The 15,057-nt window shown below is 36.2% G+C and overlaps 1 protein-coding gene across 1 annotated transcript; it reads left to right on the top strand.

Moving 5' to 3' along the window:
* Positions 1-5,634: 5,634 nt before the first annotated feature.
* Positions 5,635-10,407, top strand: LOC131428676 (trichohyalin-like; the record flags this gene model as incomplete). Its single annotated transcript, XM_058592720.1, has 4 exons — positions 5,635-5,773; positions 7,693-7,827; positions 8,385-9,493; positions 10,345-10,407. Coding segments are annotated over exons 1-4 (1,446 nt in total), but the record flags the coding sequence as incomplete, so codon positions are not given.
* Between the last annotated feature and the right edge of the window lie 4,650 nt (positions 10,408-15,057).

Raw genomic sequence — 15,057 nt, 5'->3', positions numbered from 1 at the left:
GCTCCGGTAGGCCACGCGAGTCCTGTCATACGGTTACTGTTGATTTTTTTTTGCCGACCACTGGAGGCGAATGAGGCCCCGAGTCAAATCGACAAACAAACGATAAATATTGAACTTAACCATGATTTTATTTCCAATAAAGCTGTACAGTTTATGAACACTGAGTGCGAAATGTAAATGCGAAAATTTGTTTTTTTTTCTTCTGTTTTGCTCGTCCCGCTCAGTTCACGTTTTGTGTCAGGTCATTTTGGCCATTATTTTCGCTTGAGCCTGGCAAATGACGTTTGAATGATGAAAAATCCTATAAAGTGGCGATTGTGGATGCTCTTGAGAGATTTCGTCGGAATTGAAGTATTAAAAATATATTTATTAATTAAATAGAAATGTCTGCTGTATTTCTTACAAAAAAATTATTTTTCTTCAAGACAAAAGTAAAGTGACATTGTAAATGCAGTATTATTTACGGGTGAGCAATACTCAAAACACGATGAGCTGTCTAGAGAGATGAATTCGAAGGATATTTGATCATTTTTAAAAATTACCATGGATGTAAGAATGATCATAAAGCGTTGGGAAGCGACTGGCTACTAATCACATCGTATTTATTGTCAGAAAAGTATAAAAGTTTGAGATTGAAATGTTTTTTTATTGATATTGAAGAACTATGGACGCAACCAAAAACCACTGCCATATCGCAATACTTTAGAATCTGTCAATTTCAACGAGTAGGTGGTTCAATGCATCGGTAACTGTTCTTTAAAAAAATTTCATACATTCGATCCTCGACCTGGAAAAATTCTTAGTGTCAGTAGGATCGTAGCACCAGCCATACAATGTACGCACTAATTCAGAAGGCTAAATTCCATCAAAGGAATGTAATTTGTTTTGAAAATTTTTCCCTCACCACTTGTGTAGGCGTTTATTTGTTTCCATCAGTTGTTTTTGAAAGGCGTGGACTTTCATCAGAACAACTTCGAAATATGGTTAAGGATCAAGTGTAAACCAAGTGTCCTGGTGTTAGAGATTTGTGTATTACGTACTTCATATTTGATACGTATATCATAGATCTACACCCCACACCACAAAAATGAAGATGGTACAATTTCTTGCACATACAATGGGTAGTATGGATATCATTGGTATCAATCAAAGTTAATTTTTAAGTGATGAAGGTGAAGGTTATAAGCAACAATGGTCGTAGATCTTGTTCTGAACAAAAAAGAATATTGTAGACTGACTGACAAGGGTGGCTTTTATCGTATCAAAGAACGCGCACTGGCAACTCTTCACACGATTGGATCAGTGCCATCAAAGAGAGACGGATATCATCGCAACAACAAAAGCCCGGCATGGCTCATTTAACATAGAATCGACACAAGTGCGAGAGCGAATGTCTCTCGATGACATTTCTGAGAATCAAAGGTTAGCACGCTGCTGTGGGGATCCTCTTTGAAGCAACAAACGGTTGCTTATTCTCGTTTCGCGATCCGATTCTTTACAGACAGTTGATAATTGCGATAGAATCATTTTACTATTGCCGCTTATTATAACTATGTGCATATAACCTTTGTATAAGTTGTGTCTATGAAGATGTCTGTGAATGCTCCACACAAGGGTTTTGAAATATTGCAACCTAGTATGAGAATCACCAAGTTGAATCATCGATTCGATTTTCTGCCATAATTGTCAACTTGCGATTCTCTCCTGGGAAATTCCACACAGCAACGATCATTATAAGACTATACATTTTTTAAAGGGTGTGAAATACTCAGAGTATGAAGTGGAGCGAAGAAATGTAGCAAAATTCTCTCACGGTTCATGCATTGAGAGATTCGAGTTCTCGTAGGATCTTCTACCGGATTGAAAATGTTGTATACAATATAGTTAGCAATATAGCAGCTTCTGTCAAATTTTGGCTATAAATATTCCATATTTATTTAAACTACTTACAGCAATAAATCCAGGAAGAACATAACACCCATATACCTTCTACAGATCGCACCAACTGGAGAAGATATTTCACTCTTTTTTTATCTTCCAGGTCTTGAATAGGATGGTACAATTCAAAATCGTTGGCGAATGATAGTTTTTGACATTGCAGCGCAAGGCTCAATTCATTCAGATACAGCACAAAACAAAAGGGTCCGAGAGGACTACCTTGCGGTAGTCCAAGTTAGTTAGAAAGGGTACGGCTCTGCCGTCACCAATTTTAACTGTCACAGTACGTGCTATCGAATAAGGCTGCAGCCAATACAAAAACCGAAATCGGTTTGTTTGGCCGTCTACTGATAAAAATTATCAATTAGAAAAGATTTGAGGTCGATTTAGAACTTTTTTAAAGGTTTTTCCCCATTTTCAGTGATGGTATACAATTTTTAACACACTTTACCCTATATTTACCCCGGAAGTCGGATCCGCATGAAATTCAGGAATTACGCATGGGACCACAGGACCTTTCATTTGAATCTAAGTTTGTGAAAATCGGTCGCGCCAGCTATGCGAAAAATTAAAACATATTTTCTTTTTTTTTGCACATTTTACCCCATAAATCCCGAACCGGAAGTCGGATCCAAATAATATTCAGGAATTTTGTATGGGACCACAAGACTTTTCATTTGAATCTAAGTTTGTGAAAATCGGTTCAGCCATCTCCGAGAAAAGTTAGTGCAAAAAACGTTACATACACACATACGCACATACACACACACACACACACACACACACACACACAGACATTTTGCGTACTCGACGAACTGAGTCGAATGGTATATGACACTCGGCCCTCCGGGCCTCGGTTCAAAAGTCGGTTTTCACAGTGTTTGCATAACCTTTCTATATGAGAAAGGGAAAAAGGACCACTAAATCCAAATCTTTCTAGTTTAGGTGATCGTTTTTTCATTTAAAACAAACTTACTTTTCAATTTAGGACACATTTTCGTCTCAAGATTTACAGTTCGTCATGTTTTTGAATATCTACTAATCGATTCGTCCCAAAACATGATCACAATTTCGCACAATTACACTACTACTAAATGCTGGATGACTGCCTAATTAGTAATGTTCACTTGCCACTTGTTAAATTAACGATTGAAAACTTCTAAAATTACCCGAGAAGCAATAAAAGTCTTCAAGAATATGAGATGCAAGTTTTTCACTTAGTTCACTTAATTGCGCTTTGTTTTCATCTCATTTGGTTTCGCAAAGTTGTCAAGTTTACAAAAAAAAAATTGATTTGCTTCTTCAAATTATCATCCACAAATATTTTTTTGGTATCCGTGACATTAGTTTAATTATATTGTTGATATTTATATTTTAAAAAACTGTTTCCGCTTCGAATATTACCAGAAAGAGCTTGTTAAATACTAATGAAATAACGATTGTGGCAAATCTAGTAGCTTTGGTTTCTTTCCGCTATACGTCACCATAACACTGTTAAGTGTGTATGTGTTTCATCGTATAAATAATGTATGTATATGTAATGTGTATAAAATTTGTAATCTGATTTAAATCAGTATGCGAACGCAAAAATCTATACAATACAGATAAATCTGTATAGATGGCATCTCTGGTTCTGCATTTTGTTTTCAGAAAGGCTAATGCCTAAATTGTAACAATTCTGTTTTTGCTTTTCTCATATAGAAAGGTTATGCAATCACTGTGAAAACCTATTTTTGAACCGAGGCCCGGAGGGCCGAATGTCATATACTATTCGACTCAGTTCGTCGAGTACGCAAAATGTCTGTGTGTGTGCGTGTGTATGTAACGTTTTTTGCACTAACTTTTCTCGGAGAAATGAAAGGTCTTGTGGTCCCATTCAAAATTCCTAAATATTATTTGAATTCGACTTCCGGTTCCGGAAGTTATGGGATAAAATGTGCAAAAAAAAATATGTGTTCTAACTTTTCTTATAGATGGCGGGACCGATTTTCACAAACTTAGGTTCAAATTAAAGGTCCTGTGGTCCCATGCGTAATTCCTGAATTTCATGCGGATCCGACTTCCGGATTGGGAAATATAGGGTAAAGTGGGTTAAAAATTTTATACCATCACTGAAAATGAGGAAAAATTTCAAAAAATGTTCTAAATCGAGCTCAAATCTTTTCCAATTTGATAGTTTTTATCAGTAGACGGTCAAACAAATCGATTTCGGTTATTCTTTTAAGAATCGAAGAAATTTTTTTTTCAATATTATAAAGGGTGATTTTTTAAGAGCTTGAGAACTTTTTTAAACAATAAAACGCATAAAATTTGCAAAATCTCATCGGTTCTTTATTTTAAACGTTAGATTGGTACATGACATTTACTTTTTGAAGATAATTTCATTTAAATGTTGACCGCGGCTGCGTCTTAGGTGGTCCATTCGGAAAGTCCAATTTTGGGCAACTTTTTCGAGCATTTCGGCCGGAATAGCCCGAATTTTGATTGCTGTCGCCATTGCTAATTCATGGGATAAATAAAGGACCAACGATAAAATGAATATAAAACCTTTGAGATGAAATTAGGAGCACAGTAGTGAACATATCATAAGTGTTTTAGCTAATTTTTGAATGTTATTTTAATTTCCAAGGAATGTAAATAAATTCCCAATGTGGAGCAAGGCGATTTGAGAAGAAATATGAAAAAATCGTAGTAATAGTAAGGGAGCCCTTACTCTACTTAATGTTTCCGTGCTCCACATTCTTTTGCGAATTGTATTGCATCCAACTCATTATAAAACTGGATGTAAACAACATTATTTGTCTTATTGCATTGAAGTAAATTCACACGTTTGATGTCAAGATGCATTTGCTCCTTAAGCAAACCTTCAAGTTCTCGTATCGAAGGTCGAATTTTGCACTGTCTGAAGTCAACAACAATTGTATTCTTTCGTGTCGGCGGTAGCTTTTGTTCGTTTGGTTCACTCATTTCGAGGTCGTTCTATTGTTCACTACACAATACTGTACTTGGTTTCTTCTGTCCCGAACGTAAGCGGTTTTGACTTGGATGAGATGAGAAAGCGAACTGATTCATTTATATTCAATAAACATTATTTCACCAACATTTCAAGAACACCCAATTTCTCAACTGATATGATGGTGAATATCGAATCCAAGTCTAATCGAACTTTAGATTCATACTGCTGATTGGACAATGTTTTCAACAGCCCCGACAAAGTGCTACCGCCAATCCGCTCGGCCCCGGATTGATCGGGCTGTGCGGTGGCGTACGCATTTGAATACATTATTTTAATGATTTTTTGTTCGTTTGGAACGTGAAAAAAAAATCCGTATAAATTATAAATTAATATTCAATAGCGACACAAAGCTGCCAGCGAGTACACCCGGGCGGACAGAAGGTGAGCGGGCGGATTTTGCCGGTATTAGCCGTATTAACACACTCTAGAGCAGTGATTTCATTCATAAAACCCGTGCGGAGGAGTAAATCGTATCCGTTCATATTGGATCTCCCCCCACCCCCACTCCCCTCACGGTTTCGCTTCCCTTTCCGTCTCAGGCCCTTTCGCACCTAAACCGCACAAAGCACCGGTCGCGCGCAACATTGAAAATGCGCGTGTTACAAAATTATGAATGAACGCGAACGCGACTGCTTAGTAGGTAGGTGGGCCGGTTGTTCGTTGCATACATATAGGATACGATGGTCCGCTTGTCGGTTGCGGGGGTTTCGATGGATAGTTGTTACACAGCTGCAACGGCATCGTCATCGTCATCGTCGTCGTCGTCGTCGTCAACGTGGACGACCTTTGCCGAAATGCAGCCACTCCACGGATGTGCGGGTGACCGATGGAGATGAGATTACGTCAGTTTTCTTTACGAATCAAGTGGGATAAGATATTGTTTTATAATTCAATGGATATCTCATCTGTCTATCTTAATTTCGGATTGAGTTTCTTTAAATTCCATCGATGACTTGAACTTTTTATTTTATAGCTTAATAGGAGTGGCATCCGTGGGTGACGGAAAAGTATCGTGTCATGATCAAGTAGAGGGGAATTTCTTTTCTGTTTATACGAGAAGTAATAAAGCTGAAACAATTATCCCGGAAGTGATCTCCTCTATTTTTCATTGAATTTACAAGTAATTCGAAATACTTTGCAATAAAAACTCCGTATTGTTTCAATAAATTTAAATTTGATACTTGGTCCAAGTTTCTTTATAAACAATTATTCAATGAAAAAGAACTCATTAGTGTACTGACAAAAATAAAAACACAGAAAATACTAAATCAGAAGCTTATAAGAAAACAAAATCATAAAGAGAAAAGACACAGTGGAGCAACTCCTCGCCAAACTGTCCAGAAATAGCAAAATTCTGGCACTATGCTCGTGGATTTGCATGAAACTTTTCGTGTGTGATCGGTATGGAAAATAAAGTATTTTTTACTGGTTTAGAGATTTTCCTCCTCAAGACTAATTTTTGAAAAGAGCATATGTGTTGTAAGCCGCATTATCTTTAAACAATTATAACTCAAAATCTACATGATAAACAAAAATTGTGTCTAAGTTGTAGGTAATGTATAGACATTGTCGAAAAAAGTGTAAACTGAAAATAATAACTTCCGATTTAAAAAAAAAATAAAATGTTTCTTATTTTATATCGCTAAAAACGTCAAACTACAAGGAAACTTATAAATGTTTAAAAAAGTTGGAAAGATGATCGATGAATAAGTTTCCCGAAGAAAATTTTTTCGATTTTTGAAAAACGATGTTTCTATACAAATAAGTGTGTCTGAGCAATAAAATATTATTCTCCAAGCTACGCTCAATGAAATAGCTAATAGAAAGTTTTTTTAATGCAGTCATTTTCTAGATATATGAGAAACAAAATAAATTCATTTTTCACGAAAATACGCCTTGTTTTAAATTACTCGGGGTTCTCCATTGTCAAATTTATTATTTTTGAAATCCTCATGAAATATTGAACAAATTCTTCTTTGACGTCAAGACAATGGGAGCAGTTGTTTTCGAGATATTTTGTAAACAAAATCGGAAAAATATTAATGGTTTGTAAAAATACACATTTTTTAAGTTAGGTGCGGTTTTTCATAATCAATAAGGCGGGCATCATTCAAGTCGCAATGTACAGCATTGAAGATATAATTTGCGAAAAAATAATAAGATAATTGTCGTTTTGCAAACCAACTTTATTATTTCCCATCGGCCAATACTTGTTATAGTTATATATTTTCATATTTTGATTATCTGTGTCTGTTGAAAATAATTTCGCAGCAATTATATTTTCTGTTATTGAAATGAAGCAATGATATTTTGTGTACCTTGAATCAGTTTTGTTTGTTGATAAATATCTTTCCATTCAACAGCACCATCGTCATAATCCTCTTGTGACATATAACAAAACGAGATTGCTGTGAAATTATCTTGATTCCTTCGAGAAGCCAAATCGCAAAATTGAAAAAAACTGACAGAAGAATGACAGAAGAAAGGCACAAGAAAGGCAGAAGAAAGACAGAAGAAGGACTGAAAGAAGACTATAGAGAAACTGAGAATAACAGAAGAAAAACACTAGAAAGGCAGAAAAACAGAAGAAAGACAAAAGAAAGACAGAAGAAAGACAGAAGAAAGACAGAAGAAGGACAGAAGAAAGACAGAAGAAAAACAAAAGGAAGCAGAAGAAAGACAGAAGTAAGACGGAAGAAATACAGAAGAAAGACAGAAGAAAGACGGAAAAAATACAGAAAAAGACAGAAAAAAGACTGAAGAAAAACAGGAGAAAGACAAAAGAAAGACAGAAGAAAGACAGAAGAAAGACAGAAGAAAGACAGAAGAAAAACAGAAGAAGAACAGGAGAAAGACAGAAGAAAGACAGAAGAGTGACAGAAGAAAGACAGGAGAAAGACAGAAAAAAGACAGAAGAAAGACAGAAGAAAGACAGAAAAGAAGTTAGAAGAAAGACAGAAGAAAAACAGAAGAAAGATATAAAAAAGACTAACGAAAAATTGAAAAAAGCCTGCAGAAAAACTAAAAAAAGTCAGAAAAATTAAAAGACAAAAAAAGACATAAGAACGACAGAACAAAAACAGAAGAAAGACAAAAAAAGACAGAAGAAAAACATAAGTAAGAGATAAGGAAGACATAAGAAAGACATAGAAAAAATATAAGAAAGGCATAAGAATATTATGAGAAAGACAAAAGAAAGTCATAAGAAAGACATGAGAAAGTCATAAGAAAGACAGAAGAAGGACTGAAAGAAGACTGTAGAGAAACTGAGAATAACAGAAGAAAAACACTAGAAAGGCAGAAAAACAGGAAGAAAGACAGAAGAAAGACAAGAGAAAGACAAAAGAAAGCAGAAGAAAGACAGAAGAAAGACGGAAGAAATACAGAAAAAAGACAGAAGAAAGACAGAAGAAAGACGGAAAAAATACAGAAAAAGACAGAAAAAAGACAGAAGAAAGAGAGAAGAAAGACAAAAGAAAGACAGAAGAAAGACAGAAGAAAGACAGAAGAAAGACAGAAGAAAGACAGAAGAAAGACATAAGAAAGACAGAAGAAAAACAGAAGAAAAACAGAAGAAAGACAGAAGAAAGACAGAAGAAAAACAGAAGAATGACAGAAGAAAGACAGAAGAAAGACAGAAGAAAGACAGAAGAAAGACAGAAGAAAGACAGAAGAAAGACAGAAGAAAGACAGAAGAAAGCAGAAGACAGACAGAAGAAATACAGAAGAAAGGCAGAAAAAATACAGAAAAAAGACAGAAGAGAGACAGAAGAAATACAGAAGAAAGACAGAAGAAAGACAGAAGAAAGACAGAAGAAAGACAAAAGAAAGACAGAAGAAAGACAGAAGAAAGACAGAAGAAAGACAGAAGAAAGACAGAAGAAAGACAGAAGAAAGACAGAAGAAAGACAGAAGAAAGACAGAAGAAAGACAGAAGAAAGACAGAAGAAAGACAGAAGAAAGACAGAAGAAAGACAGAAGAAAGACAGAAGAAAGACAAAAGAAAGACAGAAGAAAGACAGAAGAAAGACAGAAGTAAGACAGAAGAATGACAGAAGAAAAACAGAAGAAGACAGAAGAAAGGCAGAAAAAAGACAGAAGAAAGGCAGAAAAAATACAGAAAAAAGACAGAAGAAAGACAGAAGAAAGACAGAAGAAAGACAGAAGAAAGACAGAAGAAAGACAGAAGAAAGACAGAAGAAAGACAGAAGAAAGACAGAAGAAAGACAGAAGAAAGACAGAAGAAAGACAGAAGAAAGACAGAAGAAAGACAGAAGAAAGACAGAAGAAAAACAGAAGAAAGACAGAAGAAAGACAGAAGAAAGACAGAAGAAAGACAGAAGAAAGACAGAAGAAAGACAGAAGAAAGACAGAAGAAAGACAGAAGAAAGACAGAAGAAAGACAGAAGAAAGACAGAAGAAAGACAGAAGAAAGACAGAAAAAAGACAGAAGAAAGACAGAAGGAAGACAGAAGAAAGACAGAAGAAAGACAGAAGAAAGACAGAAGAAAAACAGAAGAAAGACAGAAGAAAGACAGAAGAAGGACTGAAGGATGACAGTAGAAAAACTGGGAATGACATGAGAAAAACACTAGAAAGGCAGAAGAAAGACCGAAGAATATTTGAATTGAAAGAATAAAGACAGAAGAAAGATAAAAGAAAGATGAAAGGAAAACAGAAGAAAAACACTAGAAAGGCAGTAAGACAGAAGAAAGGCAGCAGAAAAAAAAGAAGAAAGACAGAAGGAAGACAGAAAGAGGCAAAATAAAGACAGAAGCAAGACCGAAGAAAAACTAAAGAAAAGCAGAAGAAAGACAGAAGAAAGACAGAAAAAGACAGAAAAAGACAGATAAAGACAGAAAAAGACAGAAAAAAGACAGAGGAAAGACAGAAGAAAGACATAAGACAGACAGAAGAAAGACAGAAGGACGAGAAAAGAAAGACAAAAGAAAGACAGAAGATAGACAGAAGATAGACAGAAGAAAGACAGAAGAAAGACATAAGAAAGAAATAAAAAAAAGACATAAGAAAGACAGAAGAAGGACTGAAGAAAGATAAAAAAGCCAGCAGAAATACTGAAGAAAGTCAAGAAATACAGAAGAATAATATAAGAAAAGCAGAAGAAGCATAGAAGATAAAAAGAATATAGAAGACACGAAAAAAGACATAGGAAAGTCATAAGAAAGACATATGGAATATATAAGGAAGACATAAGAAAGACATAAGAAAGACATAAGAAAGACATAAGAAAGACATAAGAAAGACATAAGAAAGACATAAGAAAGACATAAGAAAGACATTAGAAAGACATAAGAAAGACATTAGAGAGACATAAGATAGACAAAAAGCGGCCAAAAAAGACAGAAAAAGACAGAAGACAGAAGACAGAAGACAGAAGACAGAAGACAGAAGACAGAAGACAGAAGACAGAAGACAGAAGACAGAAGACAGAAGACAGAAGACAGAAGACAGAAGACAGAAGACAGAAGACAGAAGACAGAAGACAGAAGACAGAAGACAGAAGACAGAAGACAGAAGACAGAAGACAGAAGACAGACTCATCGATGAAATATCAACGTGTCGATTAATACTCTCCGGAGCCATAAACATGACATCATTTTCTATTCTCTTCCGCAGATCTCATTTCAATTCACGAAACCAGAAATGAGTCAAAACTATAAACATATGCATATTACTCACACCGGCGACTTCCTCCCAGCTTCCTGCGGGGAAACACACTCATCACGTGCATCACTTTGTGTGTTTGATGGCACTCGGAAATGACTGGTACCCGTAAGTTATGGGTATTCTTCCAGACGATTCGAGCCATCCATCCGGCGGTGAGAGATAGGTGAAGAAGAACAAAAAAAAATAACAGAAAAAAAACTAGACACAAAAAGCTGCCGGCCAAAGCACACGAAAATCAACTTTGTATAATATGGAAGAAGAAACGTCATCCATGTTCCACCCGTGGCACAGGAAACACCCACACTTGATAGGCTAAGTTTTTTTTCCTCATCTCCTCGGCTAGTTGCAAAGTAGCCATATTGGAGTGTAGTACACAACCGTCAGCTTAAGGCGTTTTTGATTCATTTTTTACTGCCGATTTAACGTTTAACGATCCACGGCCTTCTTCGATGTTTTTTTTCTGTTGGATTTCGTTGGGTGAACTAGACAACACGAAAGAAACATGCACGAATTGGTGGCCGACATTTCAATAATGGCGCCAAATTAGTTGAATTTATTTCGTCTTCCTCGACAGGCGACGGTTGTTTTGGTGAATGGTTCACGTGTGGGAGGTGGGATTATGTACTGCTCCACCCGGATCATATTTGGTCATATTTATCTTCGAGAAATGGATTTTTTAAGTCATTCGCTGGTTTAAATGTTGAACATCGCACAATTATCGGCGAACGGCGAAATCTAATGGTAGCGTTTAGATAGTCGATTTGCTGATGTTGGCTTGACGGACTTGGCAAATCAGCTGAGCCGAGCAATTGCCGGGTTCGGCCCCTCGTAAAAGAGCCGTGATCGTTCATGATCATGTTAGCCCACGCAAATTAAACCCAAATTAATTGAGACGATAGCGACATGGTGTTTTCCACTTTGGTATCGAGACACGCGCGTCAGTTCATCCACCCACACCCGGCACTGGGGGATACTGTGAGGAGTTTACTAACATGGGACGTTAGTAAATCTTACCAAGCGGGGACGGTGTGAAACAGTGACGGCTGCTACTCACCACTTGAGTAATTGGATTTAATCGTTTCCAGTCGCAGTCTCAGGTGAACAAGCTAGACTTTCGACAGGTCTGCTGAAACGATTTATGTGATGATGGATGATCGGAGGGAAACGTTCGGTGTCACCTAATTTTATGCTGTTCACTTTGAAATGTGTGCAGGGTGACAAATCGACGCAGCGTATACGGATGTTAAAGCAGCATTTGACCGAGTGGATCATGGAATATTTCTATCAAAATTGTATTGACTGGGAATTTATTCAATGAGCGTGCTTGGTTCAGACCTTTCTTAGCGAACCGTTTTGTCAGTGTAAAAATCAACTCTGCTTCTTCAGAAGTCTGGTTTGGAATTACACAAGGCAGCAAGCTTGGCCCGCTGCTGTTTTCGATTTTCATAAATGTTTTTACTTTTTTACCTTTTTTTATATATATAAAAAATAGGTATAGAATTCGCTAAAACTTTAAAAAAAATTTCCGAGGCCCGGAGGGTCGAATGTCATATACCAATCGATTCAGCTCGACGAACTGAGCAAATGTCCGTGTGTGTGAATGTGTGTGTGTGTGTGTCTGTATGTGTGTTGTCAACTACGAGGTCGAGATCTCAGAGATGGCTAGACCGATTTTGATCAAACTAGTCGCAAATGAAAGGTCTCCTCGTCACCCAGAACGCTATTGAATGGTTTTGAGATCGGATGTATACTTTTTGAGGCTTAGATTCCGTACGGTAATACCTATCAAACAAGCCATAGATTGTTAAAATCCGTACATTTTTAACGGAGATATCGACATTTTTGTGTAAGCGACTTTTCCCCTTATTCCAGCAGTAGAAGTTTTGAGCAAAGAAATGCTTGGGAGCAACGCAAAACACGATTTTTTATACTGTGACATACAATTGTTTCTAAGTACCAAAAAGACTGTGTACAACATCCTTTTTCATGACAATTTGCCTTGGACCGATTTTAGCACGGTTCGTTTTTGGCAACATAATCGTTCGAATATGGCATATGTAAACCAGATGATATCAGCATTTTTGAGCTGAAAGCAATTCCATAATTATATTGATTTAAACTACTTACTGCAATAAAAGCTGGAAGAACAAAATACCCATATACCATACGACTCAGTTCGTCGAGATCAGCAAATGCGTGTGTGACAAATAATTTCACTCAATTTTCTCGGAGATGGCTAAACCGTTTTCTACAAACTCAGATTCATATGAAAAGTAGTATACTCCCAAACAAGGTTCCTGAATTACGTTTCGATCCGACTTCTGATTGAGGAACCACAGGATGATATGTGAAACGAAATTAAAATAATGCAATTCATTTTTCTCGTACATGGCTGAACCGATCTAAGATTCAAATGAAATCTAAGAACCATCTATGATTCAAATGAGAGGTCTTAAAATCCTATACAATTTAGTCAGATCCGATTTCTGGTTTAGGAGATACAGGGTGATCAGTATAAAAATGTCCATTTCACATAAATTAACCAGGTTGATCGGGTTTGCTGATTTGGATAGTCGATTACGAAATAAATTTATTTCAGTTTAAGCGGTATTCAGTTTTCGATTTGGAATGTACCCCCAAATTTTAATTCGCACTACAATTTCTCAAAGATGTCTAGACACTCCTCAGGTGAATTTAACTGATATCGGCTACACCGATTTTAGAACTCCGGTTCCAGTATCGAATCGTTTCTCAAAGCTCAATCATTTTCTCAAAAAGGCCAAATCGAACTTCAAAAACAAAAATTCAAATTGATGGACTTAAGGTCCCATACAAAATTGGTGAATTTTATCCGATTCTGGAATTACAGGATGATGAGTTTTTAAAATTAATACAGATATAGAAGATGTAAATTGTTTGGCGTAATAATTTATGGCCATTCCATTCATTTTGCTAGTTCCTGAATACCGGCTCTGGAAGTACCATAAATAATGACGAAAAACTCTAAAGTGGAACTTACTTCGACATTACAGGGTAATGAGTAATTAAAATCTCAATTTGCCGTTTAAAACGACGATAATTAAATAATGTCATGAGAACTAAAACACCTAAGAATATCCATGCAAAAAAAACACATGCGGATTGATAAAAAAAAGGTAGCATCTCACTGCTAGGTGGATTAATCACGTTTTGCCTTTCTCATATTTTCTACTGTTACCACCGGAATGTAGATTTTTTTATGTCTTTGCTTTCAGTTACAACAAATGATACAAACGTACGTTGAATGATGTTCGAAAAATCATTTGTGCTTAAGTATCGAAAAATGTTGCATTATATCGTTCCGTCGTAAAACTGATCCTGTCATTTACGATTATTGCATTACGATCTTGGTGTCATTCTGGAACAAAAAATGACTGTTTGCATCGGAAACCAGGGACTAGTAGTACTGATATATCCACCAACTAAACAGATTTGCAAAATAGAAGAATTTATTCATTAGTTTTATAAACCGCGTTTACGAATGATGCACATAATCATAGGTTGTATTATGATTATAAATAATTATTTATATTGGATTAAAAGTAATTGAGATTAAGAAACTGAAATTAGTCATCAAAGCAAAGTCTTGGCATTATATTCCTTTAATGGAATTTGGCCTTTCTGTTTCAACAGACTTCGCAGCCGATTCTTAGTGTACAGAATCATTGCATGGCTAGTACTATGGATCCTACTGACACTAAGAATCCTTCCAGGTCGGGGCTCGAAAGTAGTCATCACGCTTCACAATAAAGTAAGGTACAGTAAACGTTGTTGAAACACATGGGACGACATATTTAAATCAAAGTACTGGAAAAACTCGTTAAATCGCGAAACGGTTCGTGCTGCTTATACATGAGCCTCGATTCCATGAACAGAATGTGGCGCTGATGAAGTATTTTTTCCGGAGTTTAGAGCCTTGGCCACATTCCCGAAACTGCACTAGTGAAAGGTCTTTTGGTATGGTTTTAATTGCTATTGATTTTAATTCGAGTAAAACTTCCGGTTCGGATTATAGTGTACAAAAAAAAAGGTAATAAAATTGCACTCGATTTTTTCAGATATCGCCTAACCAATTTTTTCTACTCAAATTGAAAAGAAAGGTATTGTAGTCCCATGTTTGCCATGGAATTTAATCCGGATTCGACTACCAGTTCCAGAGCTATGGCACAAAATTCACTGAAAAAAAAAAACAAAACTGTGCTTTCGATTTTCTCAGAGACCTCTTGACTAATTTTCATACGCTTAGCTTCAACTAAACGGTTTTACAATCCCATAGAACCCCACCAAGTTACATCTGGATACGATGTCCGGTTTTGGAATCTCAGGGTGAATTGAAACTATATTTAATTTCCAAGTCATCGTTTGGAAATTCGAAT

This window comes from Malaya genurostris, chromosome 2 (assembly GCF_030247185.1).
Source record: "Malaya genurostris strain Urasoe2022 chromosome 2, Malgen_1.1, whole genome shotgun sequence".
Taxonomy (NCBI): domain Eukaryota; kingdom Metazoa; phylum Arthropoda; class Insecta; order Diptera; family Culicidae; genus Malaya; species Malaya genurostris.
The sequence above is the reverse complement of the archived record's forward strand: the minus strand, read 5'-3'. Positions and strand labels throughout refer to the sequence as shown.